The following is a 23,677-nucleotide window of genomic DNA, read 5'->3' as shown; positions in this document are numbered from 1 at the left end:
AATATCATTTTTTTGTTTAATTTTATTAAAAAAAAAAAAATCACTATATTTTCTATTTTAACCAACAACAAAATTTCCCACTTTGATTGGTGAAAAGTTAGAAAATAACGTCAATAATAGTCGCGCGGAAGTGACGTCGCGAGCTGGCACTGTTCTCGAAGCTCCGGCGCGCCCCCTGCAGGCTTCGGCGGCGTACGACTTGACTGTAGCCACGTCGTACAGGCTAACATGTTTATGGTGCCAAACACCATTACTAAAGCGCACGCTGAAAATTGATGTTCAAATATCAAAATTGTGCTCCACAGTATCCCTCTCGTACGTCGCCGGTCTCTACACTTCAACGTGGCCACGAAGCCGACAGCTAAGCTGGGTCCAAACGCAAGGATACCCATATAAATGCAAGGTAATGCTAATATTTTTAATCTCAATGCTAATCATGCTAATGATGCTGATGCTAAGTGATGAAGTAAGTCACTTTTGGACTGTGCCATTGTTGTCACTTATGCCGCCATAGGTAAAGAAATGGTATTAATTGTATAATGTCCCGGAATGTCATGTTCATGACGTCCAAAATGAAGTGGAATATTGACGGTGGCAGATGTGTAACCGCAAACTGAAATATCGAAAGTGCTCATCGTTGATGTAAATTAAATTGCGATCGAAACCAATGTGGGAATAAATAACCACTTTTTGGGGGCTTTTTGTGCATATTGCTGCCGAGACAGTTCTAAAGGGGATGATAACAAATTCATATTTTTGGGACCAAAAAATTTTGTGATGTTGCAAGGATAAAGTCTTCATTTTTTGACCAAAAGCAAATGCAATATTTACAAAAACAAATAAACTCAGAATATGATGATGTTAAAGAAGAAAGTCATGTTTTAGTAAAAATACTTTTAAACTTGTCAAATTACAACACTATTTATGGTCTAAAAATGATACTATATTCTTCCAAAAATAGTAGTATTTTAGAAGTGTCATGATTCACATTCATTCATGAATACATAAAGTCAAATCTGAGATTTTATTTGTCTTAAAGTTATCGTATATATATATATATATATATATATATATATATATTTTTTTTTTTTAAATATTGGTGTCCTGGTGGTAGGTGTGCAATAAAAAAAAAAAAAGGATGGCAACGATTACAGTCTATGGACCTCTCAGTGTAGAAACAAGTTGCATGGATGGTGAGCGTTTAAAAAAAGATAACCTTTAATTGCTAACAAGGTTACATATTGACGCTAGCTAATTTAAAACAGTCCTTGACGGCTAGCTCGAACGTATTGAAATGCCATCGCAAGCGGTCAAGGAATTGACACGGCCACCAGCACACTTTCAATCGTAATAAGCACATTCATCGAGCAACCGATGCGCCACACAGCCAGCCGACTGTACACTGTGATTCGCCGACGCCCACATCACTCACCAGACAAGGCTCCGCCTCAAAGCCATATACACGCCCAAAGTCATAGATACTACAGTGCAATGGTGATGGTGACCCCAAGTGGACCACAATAATATCTGCACCTCACATGCAGGATTTTTTATTTATTTTTTTAATAAGACTCCATTTTGGGAACTACTAATCTAAGGGGCTGGACTTCCACTTTGAATCTGGCACCTTCTGGTTTTGCTTTGCCATTGCCACATCATGATGATTACTACTGGTATTGTTAAAAGGAATGAAGCTGAGCCACTCCTCTCACCTGACTTGTGTTTTTTTTTTTATAAATAGTCTGTGTGTGCGCGCATGCCTTCAGGCCCCCGTGGGCGTGGGCCGAACCTCTCAGGTGTCTTTTCGTCGGAGTCATTCGCCAATCACAACGAGCCCTTTCTTCCTCTTTGCAACTTTCACCCTCCTCCTAACTCTTCTCTTTCTGTCTCCCCCCCCCCCCTCCCACTCCTCGCAGCGAACTGCAGCCACGAAACGCGAGGTCTCATCCGTCTGCAAAGGAAAGCCCAAACGAGGGCCACGTGCGAGCGACAGCACCCGCTGACATGCCGCTCGGAGCAAAGAGAGCTTCCGTGCAGCTAGTTTGTGGCGCGCAGCAGGTAATGAAGAAGAACGAAACAAACAGAATTTGCATTCTTGCTCTGGGGAAGCGTTTATTAAGAAGCCGTGCGTGTTTTATTTTCCCGCCTCCCACTAGATGTACAGCAAGTCGGGTGATCATATGATGCTGCTTTTACGATCCCGCGGCGTGGTAAGTTACACTTCCCCTCTAAAAAATGTCCTCTGAAGGAGATATTTCCTGACTACTTTTACACGAGCAATAACAGTTTAGACTGTCATAGAAATCAGACACTACACACCACTTTCGCTCTAGCCGCTGTTCCTCTTTTGTGCCGACACGCTGTCACTATGTTAAAATATTTGAATACATGTCAACAATCGTCCCCAGTCGCTACTTGAGCTAGCTAACCATGCTCTCATTAAGCGTTTTTGAGGGGAATTCCACAATACACAACATGAAGTGTGCTTATTATTCTCAGTGGAGGCGTTACTAATATTTTAGACCACAGGTGTGGCTAAATAAGGTGTCCAGAACATTAGAAACAGCTTTCAGGGAAGGACTCAAACCCATAAATCAGGCCTGACAGCTGGATGACTTAATCTGCTGATATTAGCTATTTTAAAATCAGCAAAATTGGCACCCCAAAAAATTAGCTGATTTTTGCAGATAAAAAAAAAACAAATTTACATATATATATATATTAGGGGTGTTAGAAAAAATCGATTCGGCAATATATCGCAATATTACAGCGCGCAATTCTCGCATCGATTCGATATGCGGCCGAATCGATTTTTAAACATCAATTTTTTATGGGAATATTCAACCAAACGTCTTACTTAGGGTTAGGATTCACTCATTAAACATGGAAGAATGTTATATTAATGGCACATTAAGCCTTAATATTTTATTTCAGTGCTGTTCAAAACATGAAACAGACCTGTTTGTTAAATGCAGTGGCTCAGTTATAAGCATGACATTTTCAGATAAATCAATATATTTTCATACAAATCTTACAGTGTACATGTACAAGTTTACTGATGAGTATTTTCTAAATTTGAGTTTTAAAAAAATCGCAATAATCAATTTATAGATTCGTATCGGGATTAATCGGTATTGAATCGAATCGTGACCTATGAATCGTGATACGAATGGAATCGCCAAGTACTAGGCAATTCACACCCCTAATATATATATATATAAATTAATCGGTTAGAATAATTTTATCCTGCCAAATATTGGAATTGGCATCACCCTAAAAAAAAATCCATAATTGGTCAGGCCCTAATCATAAACTAAGGTACCACTCCATTTAAAAATATATGCGCAGTGTATTTTAACATCTTTCATTCCATTCCAGTCCAACTTGAATAAAGACAAACATGAACTGTAACTCCATTTAAAGTACGCCTACTTCTCTTTTTCCGATTCAGTTGCGGGTGTAACAAAATCACTAAGTGCACCCTGACAGGAAATGAGAAGTGAGCGCACACAGGAAACGCGGCGGCGGTTTCACCCGGATGTCGGTTGCGTGACGTTCGGAGGGACGTAATAAGGGGAAGCTGCAGGAGTAATGAGATTGAACGGCGGCTGCCTGTCGTTTTGTGTTGACGACCTTGGCGGGAGATGCCCTCGATTTCGTGTTGACAACACGCGTGGCAGCGGCCGTACGAGCGGCCGTACGAGCGCACGCCGTGGCGATAAGACGTTTCAAAACAAGACGCAGATGGTCCCGCTGCCAATCTGCAACACGCGCCACCGCTTTGACTTTATCGCCACTGCTCGTTTTGAGGTCAGATAGCGCCAAATGAAAAAAAAATAAACCGATTTGAAACCAGCACATGAGACAGGATTTTGTGGGCAGGAATAAAAAAAAGTTATTATAATTTTGCCTTTTACACCACCAGCATGGATTTGAAATAAAAAGATCAAATTAGTCTGCTTCATGCAATTTTAAAAAGATGATGCAGCTCTGCTTACCTTGCACAAAGCCATTACTTGCTAATGTGAAAACACTGTTAAAACTGCAGCTCTTCTTACAGCTTGACTTTGACATGATAGTGCTTTGGCAGCTGCCCGAAAGTGGCTCTTTTGCTCTGGATCTTCAGACAGCCTAGCATCCAAGTCATTATCTGGGAAAGTCACTGTTGGTTGTTTAATTTCACACTTTGTTGGTGGGTCTGATCTGATATCGTAACACTTTGAGAATCCTACAAACATGGCTTGTGCTTCACTGCACCTTTTTGAAATGTGCAAAGCTGCATTTTAATAACCGATTATTTTGTTGATTAATCCGTGAATTTTTAAAAGTTTAAATTTTTACAAATTTCCATCCCTCTAAATGAATTAGTTTTAATTCAGTTACAGGTTTGGTCACAACGTCAGAAAATTGTCAAAAAGGTTCACCTTTTTTTTTTTTCTAGTAAAAAAAAGAAAAGCAGGTCTGCAAATATTTTATTTGGATTCAACACAATGATATCAAGCGTGCTTTTGTGGATCACGACAAATATCCGAGAGGCTGAAATTCCGAGCACTTGGGCAATTTGAAATGAAACGCGGGCTCAACAAATTATGGACTTAATTAAATGTAAAACCAAGTGACGGCCATATCGTTAATCTGAAGAGAAAATCTAAAAGTGGGATAGTTCTATCTGCTTTTCACTTAATTGAAGAGCCATAAACAAGGCGCAAGTGGATGTAGCTACAGAACGAACGCCTGGCTAAGCATTTTCACAGCGGACATTTTGATGACATCCATTGGATCGGACGAGTGTAACTCTTACGTGAATAGAAGCGCTGATACTTGTTTAAAAAAGGAGCGGTTACATCATTACGTCCCTCCATGTCGCTGTTGTTTGCTTTCAAAATGTAGAGAGTACAAGTACAAGTTTTGGACTAGACCTTGAAAATGAAAAATTCAATCACATCTTGATTGCGAAATCAAATTCTCAATACTTGTGGAGTTAAAATGTTAGTTTCAATTTTGCTTAACGTGCTTCCCTCAGTTACGCAACACCTCTGCCAGTCACATGCATAGCAACGATACAAACCCACTGTTTATTTCGACAACATTGTGAATAGACTTATTTGTCCCTCCATTAAAGACGCCCTCCCTCTGGGACATTCTATTTTTATCACGATGAAAAACCTTTTTAACCGAATCTTTGGCTTTTATGCAACCAGCATGTGTCACATGTTCTCCTCGATGGCAGATCTGTGAGTGGCACACTGCTGCCTAAGAAGAAACGACCTTGGGTGTGGGGGTGGGGGGGGGGGGACTCTGATGGACGAGGACCGTCTGCGCCCTTCGCACTTGGATTCGACTGATTCGGACCCCTGGCGGATTCGTGAGCGTCAGGACTTGAACGGAGAGGCGAAGGAGGATCAAATAAAGGAGACAGTATGGTTGATGCGACCCGTGAGCTGCAGCACCGCCGCCGCCGCCGCGCTCCCCTTCGCCACAGCGCAGTGGGAGACTCCTGACGCCGCTGCGGGAAGGCCGTCTTTCAGAACCGACTCCGGCGATGATATTACTTCATCACTACACGAACATTTTCATGGTGATGAAGTGGAGCGTAGAGAAGAACAAGATGCCGCTGACTCAGTGAACTTGACGGGAAATGACTTCAAGGTAGGTTGTTAATGCTCTTTAGCTCCATGACATTTAGGACATATTTTAGTTTCCCATATTTGGCTGAATACAATTCCGATAACCAGTTCATCGGCTGATTAGTTAAAATTTTATTATAAATGTTTTTTTTTTGGGGGGGGGGGGGGGTCTTAACATTTACAGCAAGAAAAATAATACATTACAGGCAGAAAACTCACGTGGAAATGTTTGTTCAGACAAAAACAAAATCCTTGGATGTTTGCATCCTTGAATTTTGAGCAAAGAATTTGTTTGAAATGTCAACTTTAAATATAGCGTAAAAGAACAATGACAAATTAAAACAGAACGTGAAATAAGAATACAGTATACTAAAATAATAGCAACTGAAAAAACAACAAATACTGGCTGTTCCTGCGTGTTTTGGCCTTTTAGCGGCAGTGTGGTGCTGTGCATCCATGGTGTACACACTTAACGTGAGATTGTACAAAATAACGAAATAACTCGTTTTTCACAGATTGGTAAGAATTTGTGCCTTTGCACAGTGCTATTTTAACTGTGGCTATGTGTTGCCTTGCCAAAGCATTTGTGTGTGAATTATTTGTTATTTGAAGGAATGACACTCCTGAAGTCGATGCTAACTTGCTATTAGCATTTGGGATCCTCGCTTCGCTTTTAGCATTAGCGTTAGTCTAGCCATGTTTAAAAAACAAAACATGTTTTTATTTAAATATACAGTGGATGTAATTCTTATTGTCATGGGTTTGTTTCACAGTTGACTCCAACTAAGGTGTCATTAAACAGCTTGGAGAACGCTTAGGGACAACAGAATAACATGCTACACACTAGCTCTTTGCTAATGCTACGAATGCAAAATGATGCATTCAGGGTACTTTCACAGCGTCGGAATCTTTTATTATAACGTTTTAAACAGGGATGCTTGACTCATTGAGCGATTTTCAGAAATTCAAACTTAGCTTTTCAAGGTATTAATTGCACATGAAAAATAAGGAAGTTATCGAATTAATTTTGAACAAAATATTAACTTTTTACTGCTGAAAGTGGCTTAACGGGTCAAGTATCCCTTTAAGGGGAAAACGTTCTGTCATTTGGCCCAATTGGCTGATTGTTTTGGCCAATGTTTGAATGGCAGTAATCGGTCGATGAATCTAATTTTATTATGCCCTCTCATGAAGGCAAGGAGAGCCACAGTCACCAATGTACTTTCAGCCTTCTTTTTTTTTTGTGGAATTCATAGTGAATCAGTCAAATACAAAATGAGAACACTCGCAAGATGTAACTGTGACTCCAAATAACATGATACCTCTTTGACTGTTAAAACAGACATGATTATCCCGCTTTAGGTGTGCAGTGAGTGAGTGATATTATTTGCATCACCACCTCAGTTGTTACCCATTCATTATGCAGATGTGGAGATAGTTCTCGTGGGTAGGGTGAATTTAGCAGAAAGAGCCCCATTTGCCGCCTCTCATATTGCATCTGCAGTCACATGTTGTGCATGATCGATGACCCGTGTTGCAATTTTTAGCCATGTGACGCCGCAGTGGGACAGGAGCCGAGGACACAACAAAGGGAACATTCAACGCATCAGCTCTTAGACAGCAGTCAAAACGGTACACATTACGCAAACGCTCATTTACTTGCAAAAAATGTGACGCATACGTCGCTCTTACCTGTTAGGCAGGACATGCAAGAGTGATTTGCATCCCTTTTTGATACAGCGGTGGCATTGAAGTCTGACTCAGAGGAAGAGGAGAAAGACCGCGTCATGTCCGATGCGGTTAGTACCACTGTGGATTTACGCCCAAAAGAATCACGGGAGGAGGCGGCGGATGCAGCGATGATGGGACGCGCCGACTCAGCTGGAGCCCAAACTTCATTTCAAGGTCCCAAAATGGCTGATGGGAGCGACGTGTCAAGTCCTGATGAATGCATCTCCAAGTGAGTGTTTAATCGTGCTTGTAGTCTGTCTGGGTGACAAAAAAAATCGCCCTAATTTGTAGGTTTACCTATAAATGTTACACTGTTATGCATTTTATGATTATGATCTGTATTCTTAGGGAGGCTCCCGCACAGCCAAAGCAAACTGACAATGATGGACCAAACTTAAAGGTACTTGCTGCGGGAACCCCAAGTCAAAAGATTCCTGCGGCTGATGATGCAGAGCGAGAACAACAAAAGCTCTCACAGGGCAACGGGCTGCCCCCGAAACACTGCGAAAACTCGGCCCAGTTGGGACAGCCTGAACTTTCAGATGAATCGCACACTTCAATCCAGCTTGGTGACCCGGCTGTCAGGGAGCGGAAGGTCGAGACCAAGCCAGCTCACCAGAAGCAAACCAAGCATGCCGTCACTTTGGTACTCAAGGTTTCGAATCGGGCCCGAATGTCAAACGAGGCTCAGGAGGTCGCAAGCGGCCTCAACGGATCTGGGCCGGTACTCGTGGCGAACGGAGAGCCCAGCAGAACCGCAGAATCTGCGACACCTTGCATGAATGGAGGCGATATTGACCGGGAGAAAGTGTTACAACTTGCTGAGCGGCTCTTTAAGCTGGATGGGATCCAGCGCGTGGATGTGGTCAAGCACCTCGACAAAGAGTAAGAACATATACAGAACATTCACACCTTAGTGGTTCCACACAATATTATTTAATACAGTGAACCAACATTTATTGTGGGAAATGCCATTAAGTGGAAGAAAACCCTAAATTAGCTTTACAATAATATGTTGTATACACCCCATTAATCTTAACGAAGTTTTCTGATTAATATTGCGGTTGTGGATTATGAGTAAAGCAGCAAAATCCACCTGATTTTATCCATCTTGAGGCAGCTATTTTGCCATTGCTGTCGACTGAAAAATGACATCACAGTTGCTCAGTCAGGGCTGGCAAATGTTTCAGCTTGCAAATGTCGCATGATCTTGCAAATCAGCTTGCAAATGTCGCATGACCAAACTCGGAAAACAGGTGATTGGTTGTTACCTGAAACCCCGAGCAACTGTGATGTCCTTTTCAGTCGACAGACAGCAAGTGGCAAAATGGCTGCCACCTGAGATGGATAAAAATAGGTGGATTTTGCTGCTTAATTGGTATAATAAATTCATAAATATTTTTTGGGGGTTGACTTAGATTAAACTAGATTCAGTTTGGTTTCATTGAAATTGTTTTTTGTTACAGTGTTACAGTAATAAAAAGTGCTGTGTCTTAAAAATACCCCTAGATGGCAGTATTGTCCAATGTATGTCGTTGCAACTGCATTATGTTGAGGTGACACATTTTTCAATACAACTGCCAGGAAAAGCATATCCAAGATATTCTGAACAGTTTTGAATCTTCCTGTGGCGTTTCTTCTGGCTGCCGGCCAACATGCAGGATACATGGAGACAATCATAGTGTTGTTGTTGTTGTTGTTGTTTTTTTAAAACCTGTTCAGTCTGAGAAAGGGTGATGTTACTAGCAGCCAATCAGAGACCAAGACCTATACACATTGGCTTTCTGATGCATTTTAGTCAATATTAACATGTTTTCAATACTGTGCATCGAACTACAGAGCTATACTTAATAAATATTCTGTACCAGATAAATAAAACCAATTCAAACACTGTAAGAATTAATTTAGTGATACTTTCATGTACCACTAGAGGCAGTATTTTTTATGAACAAATACGATATTAATGCCGTCATTTCTTGTGTATCTCCGTAGCAACTCGTTCAGCCGTGCTGTTGGAGAGGAGTACCTCAGGTTCTTTGATTTCACTGGGCAAACTCTGGATCAAGCCCTGAGGTGAGCATGACGAAAGCAGATGTAGCGTCAAGAAGGCCCCCTTGACTATGTTTGCGTTTCTGTTTTTGCCTCTCAGATCTTTTCTTAAAGAGGTCATCCTGCTGGGAGAGACGCAGGAGCGCGAGCGGGTGCTGCAGCATTTCGCCGGCCGCTTCCATCAGTGCAACCCGGACTCCTTCTCCTCACCAGGTGGGCTTCCGTCTCACTCCCTTCCTGGCTTTACCTTACAGACCCAACGCACACACTCAGATGTTACACCTTTCACCTTCCTCAGGGGCCGTGCTAGCCGTCACGTGCGCTTTGATGCTCCTCAACACGGACCTGCACGGACAGGTGAGCAAGCCCGCTTGAGCTGATCGCCCCCACCCCCCAACTGTGGCGCTGTCAATCAACTGCGCACGTGTTTTCACAGAACGTAGGGAAAGCCATGTCCTCGTCCAGGTTCGTGTCCAACCTGGATGGCATGAACGACGGAGAAAACTTTAGCAAGGATCTGCTGAAAGTAAGAACTCATTTTCGGAATGTTTTTAGAACATACAAATAATTTTAACGTTATTTTTAATAATAATAATAATTTTTTAAATGTACCTTACAGTGTCTTTACAGCTCCATCAAGAGCGAGCCGCTGCAGTGGGCCGTGTGAGTAACTTATCAAAAATGATCCCTCAGCAAAATAACAACCGCGTCACATCGGCAACCGGCGACTCTTCTTAAACAGGGACGAGCAGGAGCTGACCTCGGCGTTGATGGAGGAGGTGGACGCGCCGCTGCGCTCCAAGAGCAACCCCTTCCAGGACGTCCCTCACGACAAGGCGGCGCCCGTTGTCAAGCAGGGCTTCATCCAGAGGAAGCTCCACGCCGATATTGACGGGAAGCGCAGTAAGAGATCCACAAAGGTGACGTAACAACCAACTTGGAGCCACACTGACTCATTGCGATTGTGTTGTCAGCTCCTTGGGGGAAGAGGCGCTGGAAAACCTTCTACGGCGTGCTGAAGGGAATGGTCCTTTACTTTCAGAAGGTTGGAAACGTTACTAGTAATATATACTCTTAAAGTATCTAATGCAACATTATTTTTAATGTTATTGGTTTAATCAATGGTTTTTGTGTGTGTCAGGATCACAGCAGGGGAGAGCAGCAGACCAACGAGGAAGTGGTTAGCGTCCATCACTCGTTGGCCGAGCCGGCGGCCGACTACACCAAGAAACCGTACGTCTTCCGTTTGCAGACCGCCGACTGGAGAGTTTTCCTATTCCAAGCATCGTAAGTTTGGCGGGAATTTTCACGAGGTGCGTCCGTATTGCGTGACCACGATTACACAGCATCGTCCTCCTTTTCGCCCAGATCCAAAATGGAGATGACCTCGTGGATCAACCGCATTAACTTGGTGTCAGCGCTTCACTCATCTCCTCCGTTCCCGGCCGCCGTTGGCTCCCAGCGGAGGTTTTGTCGACCCATCTTGCCTGCCTCGCAGTCCGCGCACACTCTGGTATGTTAATGTTTCAACTAGGGATGAGCAATTTCATTGATTGTTTTATTGTTTGTCTTTTGCCTTTATAAGATATTTTTTATTTAGTGGCTTTCATTGGTGTGAAAATCAGCATGGCTGCCAATTTTTTTAAATCAAATATTCTTTAAAAAAATTTTTGTTCATTTATGTCTAATAAATATGATACTGTTTACTGTAACACAGATTAATTAATTGCTTGTTTCTTAAAATTTTTTAATCATAAGCAGACCTTGAAAAAATAATCGCATATTAAATGGACCTTTAAGGAAAACAAAAATCGTGCTTAGATTATTTATCAAAATCGTTCGTTAACTACTTCAAACCAAAAACATACGTTTTATAAGATGTTTTTTAATGCTAGAACATACAGAAGGCTTTGATGCAGCTTCTGACCTGAATAGATCGCTTAAAGCAATGGTAGTTATTTAAAAAAAAACTGCCAGCAGGTGGCAGCAGAGTATAAGAGATCAGCCAGGGCCATGTTGCAACAAGCTTTTTCTCAGTTTTCAACAGGTTTGTTAGTAATGATGAAACTTAGCTATATTCTAATGCTTATTGCTGCAAAATGAAAACGGATGTAAAAAAAAAAATCCTGATGAAAGAAGACGCTAATCTTTCTTTTGGTAGGTTCCGTGTTTTTATAACAATAGAGCACGATATTCTGTGGGCCTTGCAAAATCTAGTAAAACGGCCAGGAGCGAAGGGGGTTGTTTCAGCAAAAATGGCTGTGAGTGAATGAATTAAGTACCAAGGTTCATCCTGTTTAGGAACCAGTGATAATTTCGTCAACACAAAAATATTCGTCATATTTTTCGTCCCGAAATTTATTTTTTTTCAGACGAAAATTAAACGAAAACTAAAATATAAGCCATTCATTCAGACGACAACGATAACAAAAATTGACTAACAATTTCGTCAATGACTAAAACGAAAATGAAAACACGGTGACGAAAATTCACACAATCCAATCAGAAGGAATGAAACGCAGGTGGGAGAAAAGAACCACTAAGAAATATTTATTTTATGTTCAAACATGTTTACATTTATTGGGCAGCTGTAAAATTAATCTCAAGCTATTTATACACTTTTTTTTTTATTTAGGTAAAAACTAAGTTATATTATTGTCAGGTCAACATGTTTCATTGAAACAATTAATAAAGACACTGTTATAATAAAAGTGTCTTGCGTGTGTCTTGGTGTTATAATTTTCTATATAAAAGTTGAAATATATGAAGGAAAATATCGTCTAAACTGTCAATTTAGTCGACTAAAATTGCTTTTTTTTGTCGACTGAAATTGCATTAAAACCAAAATACAATCAGATGACTAAATTATGACTAAAACTTTAATTCATTTTAGTCAAAAGACTTTAACTAAAACTAAATAAAAATGTCTTGTCAACATTAGGAACGCCAGCTGCAATCTCACGCCGGAATGCTGGAGTCCTTCAGAACGGACCTGTCGCACCTCCAGCAGAACCCACCGGAGGGCAAAAAGGCTCGAGGCAAGGAGATGGAGGAGCACCGCACCAGGGCCGAGTACCTGCAGCACGAGGTAGCGACACCGGGCGGCCACTTCCGACAAGCACGTGCTGCTTCTTCAACCATCAGTGACTTTTCCATCCGTCGCCCGCAGATCTGTCGCTACGAGAGCTACACGCGAGTGCTGGAGGCCTGGAAGGGTGTGGAAAAAACGGGCGACGGCGCTCTGATGGCCGCCGTCCTGTGCTTGTTTGACAAAGCCATGTGCGCGTCCCCGGCGGCCGACCAAGGAGAGGAAGACGTGGACGAAGGCCGCCTGACAAAGTCCCACTCCAGCCCCTCCCTTGACCTGGAAATGGCGCCGCAGAGCACCGTCAAAATCAGACGCAACGTCTCCGAAAGATGGACTTACCGGAGAGTCGCGCCTCGGCTGAATAAGGAATGAGTTTGACAATTGTTTTTTCCTGGTACAAACTGAAACCCGACCACTTGTTATCCTTTTGTTTTTTACCTCGTGCACTTTGACAAAAATTTACCTCAGGGATTCCCAAACGCAAAGAACCTGATTTCATTTGTTTCGTGACCAAAAAAATGTGTGGACCTGATTAGTATGTTGGTGTAGGACAAGTTCAAATGGGGCCTACCTGGTTTGTGACCACTCGGTGGCGCTCTAGTTCAAGTGGACGTTCGGCCGTTGTTATGATTGCACTTTTGTTTTCAATCTGTCCAATTTCTGTGTTAAGTTCTGTCATTTTTTTGTTATTGTTCATATGAAGGGTTCATTTTTGTGTGTTTTCAATTTATCCAGTGCTGGAGGTGTATTGTGTTTTTTTAATACATTGAAATATTCATTTTGGTACCAAACAATTTTTGTAATCTCATGTCATAATTTTTGTTTGAAAAGAGTCACACTTAACAAGTGTCAAAAGAAATACAATGAAGGACTGATTTATTTTTTTCTCCAATAATTTTTCACCTGAATTAAACTGTTATCTTCAAAAAATGCCATTCTTTGTTCTGTGTGTAAACACATTACAACAACTTGACATTTGTGTGTAGGCAACTTGGAACTTAGCAGGTGTTTCTCATAATTAATCAGGTGAGTGCAGTCCTATCATGACTGAGCAATTCAAACAACAGCGTAACCTGCGCGTTTGTATTTTTTTCAGGACGAGACGTGGTCACCTCGTGTCACCTCTCCGATGACGGGATACGCCGCGCCAGTCAGCAAGTCCTCCATATTTGGCCTTCTCCAAGCGTGGTACGTGAAGCTACATCATGAAACATGAAATACAATCAAGACATTAGAAGAAAACTTGATTAGCATACAGCCTATTCAACTTTTTTTTTTATCCTGGACAGTACTTTAAAAAAACAATTTTGATGAGGCGTAAAAACCACTGCCTCGTTACTAAGTACTGTGTTTTGGTGGCGATCGTTATGGCGGAACTTGTGTGTAAAAAGCTGCTGAATAATAGCATTGGTCACTTTGTCAAGACAGAAATATACATTTGCTCTTAATCTTTAAAAGTCAACCCAGATATATTATTTATTTTCTTTTTAATGTTACATGTGCCCCCACAATTCTAATCACTGCATTCTGATTAATATTGTGTTTGTGGAATATGAACAAAACTAACTAAATCCACCCATTTTTATCCATCTCAGGGGGTGGCCATTTTGCCTCTTGCCGTCGACTGGAAATGACACCAGTTGCTCAGGTAACGACCAATCACGGCTCAGCTTGCAAACATCATCAACTCGTGAGAAACAGGTGAGCTGTGATTGGTCGTTACCTGAGCCACGAGCAGCTGTGATGTTTATTTTCAGTCAACAGCAACTGGCAAAATGGCCGACCTCAGATTTTTTTCCTACGTAATTCATATTCCACAAAAACAATATTAATCAAAATGTCCTGTTTGGACTAGAGGGGCTTAGAATGTATTATTTTAAAGAACATGTTTGTTTTTCTCCCCTTTAAAGAGTGTTTCCGATGCTGTATTTAAGCTTAAGGTGATCCTTAGAAAGTCCAGTAGTGTGTTTCTGTTGCCTGGTTTTCAAAATATCACCCCCCCCCCCAGGGTACGAATCTATTAGTGGGCTATTCATCTGTATGTGTTAATGATTAATTTCGAAAGGCTAAAACGTTTTTTTTTCTTCGTTTTTTTTCCATGATTAATTTCGAAAGGCTAAAACAGTTTTGTTTTTTTTTCATGAATGAGTCCATCCTTACGCTGTGTGCATGTACGCGCACACACCCATTTTGTCCCATTCAAGCCGACATGTCAGATTGCAGCCGACCTCAAGCGCTTAACAATAAGAACAGGATGTCTCGGATAAAGACCCCCTAACACCCCCCCCCCCCCCCTTTTCCAAACTTGTAACACGCGCACATTCCACACGCTGGAATGTAATGCAACAATAGGAAAACCGCAATGAAGAGCAAAGACAATCGTGAGGGCACCCCGTCTTGTCCGGGGGTCCGAATGGGATCAAGGCACTGGACTCTATAAGTTTTTTTTTTAGTTTTTGGGTGGTGGCCACGACTGGATAGGCTGCGGGGGCTTCGTTAACGTAATAATGCCGGACTTTTTCCTGCCCGCTGAATGGAGGCCGTCTCCATTCATTGACTGTCATAACAACAGCTCATTAAGATAAAGTCAGATTGCGCCAGATGAAGGTGACTGATGGACCACCTGAGTGACGGGGGGGGCCTCGGGGCCGTATGTTGAAAGGTGACGCCAACCCCACATGACAAAATGCTGAGGAAGGCGGCCATTAGTGTCTTGTTTGGATCCTCCGAGCCGCAATGTTTGCTAACGCGCTCCTTTTCCAGTGGAGACGCCGGCCTCGGGTTTGGGAGGATGCGCCGCCACGTCACGAGTGGCTGGCGCAGCGAGGGCGGCCTTAGCTGCCGGGTTCACGGAGCATCTTTTTCCCAAGGAATTGTCCCCTTTTTCTCTTGTTGTTGTAGCATGTGCGGCCAGCTTTGTGAGCCTCGGTCAGGCCTGGTTGGGTAATTAAAAAGGCAAGAGCTCAAGTTGGGATCATTAGGGGCTAGTCTGGCATGCTTTTTGCAACACAAAGAAAAGTGGAATAACACTTAGCCGGGCGCAGACCTCCGCCAAGGTTGAGCTGTCAGCAAAAGGGAAGAAGAAGTCGGTTGTTTTGTTTGCGTGTCTGCGCGTTGGAAGGGCTACTTCCTGGTTTGCTTTGTGTGACATTAGATGACTGGCTTGAACCATTTTCCATTTGGGAGTGGAATTCGTTCCACTGCGACGCAAAAATAGACAACACAGAATTTCTCTGGCCAAAATTGTGAATTGTCGAATGCTGTGTTTTTTTGTTTTTGTGGCTAAATTGACGAGGGCAATCCTGTTTTGGTTTAATGTGGTATCGAAATGATGGTAAAATACCACATGACGAGTAGAAAATTGCACATGAACGCCCCCTCAAGTTTCAAAATGGCGGAGAGGGCTGAAGGATTTGTGAATGGCAAGAAATAGGGGTGTGGCCCAAAAAAAATCACTTCTCATTTAGTACGATCCTTAATCGATTTTAAATGTCCCCAAATCAATTTTATTTAAATTATTTTATACTGTCTTGCCTTTATTGGGAGCGCTGTTCATGTTGTACCCGATTTGGCCACTTAGGGGCAGTGTGGTTCCACACGGTCTGATACACTGTTAAGTTGTAGCCACATTAGCGAGTAGAAGGAAAGTCACGCTCAAGTTATTCCAATGAAAGTTTGTTTTTTTTCCGCAGCGTGGAGCCGTTTTTTTGAATGATAAAAGTGCCGCGAGCCAAAAAAATGTCTGACTTTTAATGAATTAAAAAAAAATAATGTTTTAAAAGAGCTAATATTATATAACCGCATTAAATTGGAGATGGATTTTTTTTTATGTATATATATGCCAGTTCATTAGTTAGCAGGCAACTTGTATGACACATGATGATGGGATACCCGATTTTTAATTTGGGAGTGAAAATGGTCCGATTGTGACTCAAAATGGCAAACAGAATTCCTCTAACAAAAGGTGAAAGTAATTTCCCAACGCAGCATTTGTATTTTTGGCCATCTTTCCTGGTTTACGACAGCAAGAGTGTAGAATTTTGCTTTAAGGGTCCTGGAAGATGGTTCCATCAAAAAAACAAATGAACGCATTATGGAGTATGTCATAAGAAAACAGGACTATTGCGTCTCAGAAGGCAAAAAGTTACTTTTTTCCCCCCGCAATAATATATAAATTTTCCGCTTCATAGAGAATGTTTTCAAGAATAGACAAATAGGTTTTGTTGTTGGCGAGGTTTCATCAAAATGTCAAATTCAACCAACAAAGGATGAACAAAAGAATACCCTTTGCCTTGGCGGAGGTATCAAAGTCCTCCACACTTTTTCACAGTGAACACTGGCCAACATCCACCAAACATCGCACCAATAAACACCAGCAACAAACTTTTGTTTTTGTTTTTTTTTTCCTTCCGAGCCCAACGACGCTCCGGATGCTCGTTGCCCATCTGCTGCCGCCGCCTGGCACGCTCCACTTGTTACTCCATGTCTCCCCGTCTCCCACTTGAAAAACTCTTTTCTCCGCCTGCTCCTCTCCACCGCCGCCCCCTCGCCAGCTCTTGACCGCCGCCGCGTCAGAGCCGTCTCTCCGTGCGGGGCCCTTGAAAGCTCTCGGCGGCCCTCTCAGCCACTTCAGCCGGCAAGAGTTTACTGAGACCTTGACGGGGGATGACGTGGGATGATGTAGAGATTATGGAGAAAAAAAAATAATGATCGCCATTTATTTTGACTGAGAAGGTTCAAGGGAGAAATGCAATTGAGCTTGAATTAATATAACTTGTTTTCATAGATGAGTACAAATATTTCGCCTTTTGAGTATCGTTATAAAAAGTGTAGTTTTTTTTGAAGGAATGATCTCCCCCGCAAGTCAATGCTAATGTTCTATTAGCCTGTTAATAGGATTTTACATTGACTGCTAGCATTAGCACGGATACATTTAAAAATAATGTCTGTAATTATTTTTGTTGTGTATATTTAGTTTTAAAAAATTAAAAAGCTTAAAGCCTACTCAGGGATTGCAGAATCACACGTCATACACGTTCCGGGTGCAAAATCGAATTCATGATCGGGTACTCATGAAGACTGCTGATACCAGCCACTGATACGCAAAGAGATACTTAATTTATTTAGCCATCTTCTGCAGTAAAAAGTTGTTTTTTTTTGTCTATTGATATTTTCATTATTTTTCATGTTCAATTAGTACCTTTTTAAAAGCGCATTTTGCAACTTGCTCTTTTCTGGGTTTGGTCATGTGACATTCGCAAGCTGAGCCGTGATTGGTCATTACCCGACCTCTGAGAACATCTTCAGTCCACAACAATTGGCAAAATGTGTTTTTAAAAGTATTAATTAGGTGTGAAAAACTATGAAAATATCAAATCAATTCGTGAACATGAACTTTTTACTGCTGAAAAGGGCTAAATAAGTGAAGCATCCCTTTGTAAGACAATTCAGAATCTTAAGAGTTTTAGGTGAATTAATGAGCACCCACTCACACGCACATACACACAAAAAAAAGGGCAATGATGATGACGTCGAACCTGTGAGATTACCGAATGAACAATACTGAGCGCTCTCTCTCTCTCGCAAAAAAAAAATAATTCAGAATCTTTTTCATTGTTTACATTTATTTAATAGAATAAAAACGAATAGAAATATGGCTGTATTGTTTAGTAATTTATACAGTAAAATTAAAAGGATGTAGTCTAAGGTAAAAAAAAAAAATAGTGTGATATTGATTTGTGTCAAGGTCATTTTTCTGCCACTAGATGGCATAATTGCATTTCTAAGACATTGATGACAGTTCAGTGAAATAAAAGTTAACATGATTCGATTCATTATTTGATTTGATTTGATTTTTTTTTTAACCCTACAAATTCCTGTCTGTTTAATTAAAGTTTTTTTCAGAGAGTGAACGTTTGCACCTCACAGTTTTTTTCCCGCGTCATATCGTAACCGATCAAAAAATAGTCTCCCCTTGCCTTTCAGCCGCTCGCTAACAAGCTTGACATCAACGTGGGCTTTTGTAGCGAAAGCAGCTGTTGCTGGAATTACCGCAAGTGCCTGTCTCGAGGGCATCTCAACACATGACCTCCCCTTGCCCCCTTCTCTTACTAACACAAACACTCCTTAGGCGCAAACTGTGTGGCATAAAAAAAACGAATGTTTGCTAACTATGGCGGGCTCCATTTTGATCTGAGGCGGGCCTTGCAGCGCTGCCCGGGACCCGTCAGCCGTCGCACCTGCTTCTTCCTCGCTAATCGTTAACCCGAGCAGCGCCGTGCGGCAGCGCTGAATGAGTTGTTTTGTGACTCACCGCCCTCCATAGTATTAGCACCCCCCCCCCCCCTCCTGGGGTCGCCCCCATTGGCTCCCTCGGGGCGGTACCTGATACCTGGGCTGATTTTTATCCATCCTGGCTGTGCGATGGTGTTCCGTGTGTGTGCTTTGAAAGGTGCGTTTTTCTTGATGTCTCGCAGTCAAACAGTAGCTTCCTGCCTGCAGGGCCCGTTTGCTGTTTAATAGGCTAGCTGCAACACTGGGCACCTGTGTTTCGATAACAACACCCCCCCCCCCCTCCCCCCACACTCCTTTTTGAAACTCCTTCTGTTTGCTCCACTTGACTGGCACGTTTGTTCCAAAGGTGGAGGAGATGAGATGAGAGGGTTTGTTGAAATTGGAGGACGAGGATGTCATTTCAGGTGTTTTTTTTTTTTTGATGCGGGATCTTTAGATCCTCTTTGGCTGGATTCACACTGCAGGATCATTTCAATTTAATTTAATGATTGTATTCGGTTTTGTTTTGCTCAAGGGACATGATATTTTTTTAAATAAAATTACATTTATTATTTTAATGATACTTTTAATAAAGTAAATTTCAATTGAAGAACCAATTACTAAATACAATTACTTAAGAACGCAAATATGTTGAAAAGGGCAAAAAATTTAACGACTCTAATAATTAATCAACCTATTTAAAAAAAATAATCGTTTAACTTAAAATGACCCAAATCGTCTCATTTCAGCCTCTCAGTTGTAGTGAAAGCCGACTGATTATTTTTTGTGTTTCACTCACATTAAGACATTTGCAAACATCTGCTTTTACTTTAAAAAATATAAAATGACTGAACCACTAACTGAATAAGTTTAAAAAAAAATTGTTTAATCACAAACAATACCAAATCAACAATAATTGGTTAATAAACAGTAATTGAGAAAAAAAGTACTAAAATAAGTTTTTTCAGATTATTTGATGGATCAGTGGAATAGTTGATTCAATAATTGATTAAAAACATTAGATGGTGACAGCCCTAAATAAGTGTCATAATATTTTTGAGTTAATATTTTAACATTTACAATAAATTAGAGGTGCATTGATTAATCAAAACCTAATTAATTTGCAAATTACTCGCTAATTAATTGTCTAGACATTCAAAAGTAAATCTTCTCAGAATTCACTAATCCTTCATGAAAGCAGCCTGATTATCTTCATGTAAAATAAATCGACAACCAAATCATAATTGATTTCTGTTTGTGCATTTTCCGTACTGTTAATTTGAAATAATGCGACGTTTGTGAATCGAGCGGTGACATTTCGTGGATGTTTTTTTTGTCTGATTTAACAATGAAACGGCAAAATAATCAACAATCAATTATTAAAAATAATCACTAGTTGAAGCCCTACAAAAAAAGTCAATAAAGCCAATATTTCATGAGGTTTTAAAAATTTTTTTTTTATCCATATTAGCAAGAGGCTTAAGTCAAGTCTGAAGATCCGCCCCCCTTATTTTTACTGGTCCCAATTGGCCACTCGGGAGCAAAAAAATTATCGAAACAAATCCAGCCTGGTTGGTATGGACTGGCTGACGTCTCTTCATTTGAAGGCCGCCCTCAAATCAAAATTCCCAGACGCGGCGAGGTCAAATAGCTGCGAAATTGCCGTCAACCTCACAGAGGCTTCAAAGAATTTACAAAGCGTCCAGGCAGCTTTCTCTGATGTCACCATTTTACTGATATATTGGGGAAAGTAGGCACAAATATTTGTTCACAAGGATTCCATTGCAGTTTACGTCACCGTCAAATGATGTTTTATTTAGTTGTTACATTTTACAGTGCTTCGTTCTTTATATATGTTTTTACGCGACGACGGTGTTTGGGTACGAGCCAGCATTGGCCCGTTCATCAGTTGGCATTCCTTGTCACGCTTAAGATTGATTTTTTTGCCCGTTTGTATTCAAATATCTGTTTCTTAAAGGGTTGTAAAACCGCATCTTTCGATGCTAACCGTTAGCACGCCAATGGTATATTCTATTGTATGTTAGCTTTAAGCTAACGAGGACGCTTCTTAAAGCAGCATAATTTGGTTGTTTAAAGTATACATGTAATTATTTTTCTTTTGAAAACTATATAGTATGTTAAAATATAAAGTTGGTAAGTAATTCAATTTGTTTTTTTAAAAGGAAATTGTTACATGAACTCATTCACTGCTATTGACGTAAAAAAAATATTTGAACAATTTCTATTAGTTTAACTTCTTTTTTTCCACTTTTGTTAACAAGTGTGTAAAAACCTAGATTTTTTTTAATTGTACATTTAGAACAGATATAAAATTTGTGATTGAGTTAACTCATGAAGTCATGTGATTAATTACAATTAAAAAAAATTTATCATCTGATGCCCCTAATTTTTAACAATCTTTTCTTTGTTTTAAATTAGCGGCATCAGGCGATTATTTTTTTTTTTTATTGTAATTAATCACATGACTTCGCTAGTTAAATCAAGATTAACCACAAATTTTATATCTGTTCTAAATGTACAATAAAAAAAAAAAAATCTAGGTTTTCATACTCTTGTTAACAAAAGTGGGGAAAAAATGTTAAACTAATAGAAATTGTTCCAATGAATTTTTGACGTCTATAGCCGTCAATGGCAGTGAACGAGTTAATTGTAAGGACCATTTGTCTGTCCACCGTGCAGTGGCCGTTTCATGGCTCTGGAATATTGTTTATGCAAATGATTTTCTCTACAAGAATATAATGTTATGGTCTATTTAAATCAGTTGATATGTGGGTGATATACTTTGTTGTTCCTTTTTTTTAATTTTTTTTAACAGTGCTATAAAGCGGTATTTTACCAGTTTGAAACTATAGAATGTCATTTTGTAGAGTTGGGTTCTTTATGATGAACGTCTACATAAACAAATGTTAACTACCGCATTGTTCCTACACTCCTATCAAATCGGATCGTATCGTTCCCAAACCTAACCGAATCGCATTCAACCGTTCCGCCCTATTTTTTACGCCTGCAAAATACCTTGAACGTCTCCGATTAATTTCCGACGCAATTGTTTCCAAGTGAAACGAATCGCTAGTGGAAATGTGTCCAATAATCAGTCATGCTCGGTCTGCGTAAACAAATACTCCAAAAACAAAAGCCTCCTCGCACACAATGTGGGTGGACGCCACCTTCTGCGCCATTCACGCGCCGCCACCGCCACAAATTGCGCCGGGGCTGCATATTGCTCATTTGCTGGGCTGGATCGCTCGGTCCGTTGTCTCTGTCTCGGAGATAAGTGGCGAATTTTTCCAGATGACTGGCGGGGGGGGGGGACAACCCCCCCACCGTCATCCCACTGATTGCCACACACTCCTCTCGCTGCCTTTTTGCCAGCTCGTTCTGCGAGGGCCCTCGTTGTGTCTTTTGAGTTCTTACCCCGTCATGGTGATGGACACATGCCTTCTGCTCTACACACAGTGTAAGCATGGCTCTGTGGTTGTCACGTGACACCCCTCAACCCCCCCCCCCCCCCCCCCCTCAAGCCTGTCCTGCCAGCTTTGTCTGCCCTCAGCTGTTCCGGCCCGGTGCCTATATTGTACCGGCGGGCTCATTACCGTGAGCACTGTGGCCCGAAGCCTCCTCACTAATGGGCCCACAGAGGGAGGAAGACTTCCGCTTGTGTGGCTTATGTGCCGCAAATGTAACTTTGTCTTCTCACTCTTGTAGAAGTCACACTCGCGCACGTGACGCCGCTTTGAATGGCGTTCCAAAAAAAAAAAAAAAAACTTTTACCCGAGATTGCGTTTTTATTTTTTTACTCTTTGATGATTGGATTTGGCCGCCATTTTGGAAGTAGTAGGGTAACATTCCAGTCACCAGTATTTACCCCCCACCGACTCAAATATTTTTACTTGTGGCTGTTGTGTTGGTACCTCGAAACGATTACTTTTTAGAATTATAATAATAATAATAATAACTCTATTTTTTGCCGGCCATATTTGAAAAGCACCTGTTATGTGTTCATTCTTTTGACATTTAACGTTATGAGGACGTCTTCAACATTTTTTTGGATCCACTGCACACGCTCACCCTCCTCTTTTTCTAATGAGTTAATTACTTGCATAATTTAATATGGGAAAAAAAAAAAAGGACTCCAATATTTTGACATGAACAAATATTCTAAATGTCATACGCAAACATTTATTAAACGCGTTACTTTAATGCATGTAGTCATGTTTATTGCTCAAACACAACTTGGATCATCTGCCGTCAAAATTAATAGTGTGGATTACTCTGCGTTAATACATGATTTATGCGATAATTTTTTGGTGATTAATTAATTAGTGAACGCTTTGACAGCACTAGAATTCTTTATTATTGTAATCCTTTCATACTAACTATGTCGACCCAAAAAGGTGGTCGAGCGAATATGTGCGATCGTGTATAACAGAAAATATGGTGTTCCGCAGGGTTCAATTCTGGGGCCTCTGCTCTTTTCACTGCCATTGGCGGCTATAGACGTCAAAGATCCATTTTGGGGGAAAAAAAAAATAAGATAAAAATACTTTGGCTCAACCACAAAAGAACTCATGTACACACAGAAGGCCTGAATTGGAAAAGCTGGAGAAGCAATACCAAACGTCTACTTTTACAAAGATGCATCCACATCAAGGCCATCAGTGGGCACCAGGTGGGCTGGCCCCGCTGAAGCGTGGCTCGCTAGTTAGCGCACCGTGGTAATGAGGCCGCAAAAAAAAAAAAAAAAAAAAGAGAGCCGCAGACCCACGGACATAAAAGCAGCCGATGCAGAAAATAAGAAGACGCCATTAAGCAGACGCGCGCGCTCGGGGTCGCTGCGTTTGTCCTTTAAAATTGCTGAAAGAAAAGGGTTGTTATGAGGCTATTATCA

The 23,677-nt window shown here is 41.1% G+C and overlaps 1 protein-coding gene across 3 annotated transcripts in view; it reads left to right on the top strand.

The window, feature by feature from the left end:
* The first annotated feature begins 183 nt into the window (after positions 1-183).
* The window catches only part of LOC144063872 (PH and SEC7 domain-containing protein 4), a 27,210-nt gene continuing 3,716 nt past the window's right edge, over positions 184-23,677 (top strand). Inside the window, exons 1-20 of one of the 3 annotated variants that reach the window (XM_077585815.1) lie at positions 184-403; positions 1,917-2,058; positions 2,157-2,210; positions 5,231-5,649; positions 7,175-7,259; positions 7,368-7,587; positions 7,707-8,243; positions 9,351-9,431; positions 9,508-9,620; positions 9,706-9,764; positions 9,844-9,933; positions 10,027-10,070; positions 10,150-10,310; positions 10,382-10,452; positions 10,549-10,694; positions 10,776-10,920; positions 12,349-12,495; positions 12,577-13,521; positions 13,592-13,683; positions 14,091-14,143. In XM_077585815.1, the coding sequence (XP_077441941.1) occupies positions 5,302-5,649; positions 7,175-7,259; positions 7,368-7,587; positions 7,707-8,243; positions 9,351-9,431; positions 9,508-9,620; positions 9,706-9,764; positions 9,844-9,933; positions 10,027-10,070; positions 10,150-10,310; positions 10,382-10,452; positions 10,549-10,694; positions 10,776-10,920; positions 12,349-12,495; positions 12,577-12,867 (2,538 nt within the window). In that variant the 5' untranslated portion in view covers positions 184-403; positions 1,917-2,058; positions 2,157-2,210; positions 5,231-5,301 and the 3' untranslated portion in view covers positions 12,868-13,521; positions 13,592-13,683; positions 14,091-14,143. Of the gene's footprint in view, positions 404-1,916; positions 2,059-2,156; positions 2,211-5,230; positions 5,650-6,059; positions 6,147-7,174; positions 7,260-7,367; positions 7,588-7,706; positions 8,244-9,350; positions 9,432-9,507; positions 9,621-9,705; positions 9,765-9,843; positions 9,934-10,026; positions 10,071-10,149; positions 10,311-10,381; positions 10,453-10,548; positions 10,695-10,775; positions 10,921-12,348; positions 12,496-12,576; positions 13,522-13,591; positions 13,684-14,090; positions 14,144-23,677 lie in introns of those variants that run through there. The other 2 variants (XM_077585814.1, XM_077585816.1) reach the window with 2 other exon arrangements.

This window comes from Vanacampus margaritifer, chromosome 14 (genome assembly GCF_051991255.1).
Source record: "Vanacampus margaritifer isolate UIUO_Vmar chromosome 14, RoL_Vmar_1.0, whole genome shotgun sequence".
Classification (NCBI taxonomy): domain Eukaryota; kingdom Metazoa; phylum Chordata; class Actinopteri; order Syngnathiformes; family Syngnathidae; genus Vanacampus; species Vanacampus margaritifer.
This window is presented reverse-complemented; position numbering and strand designations above follow the sequence as displayed.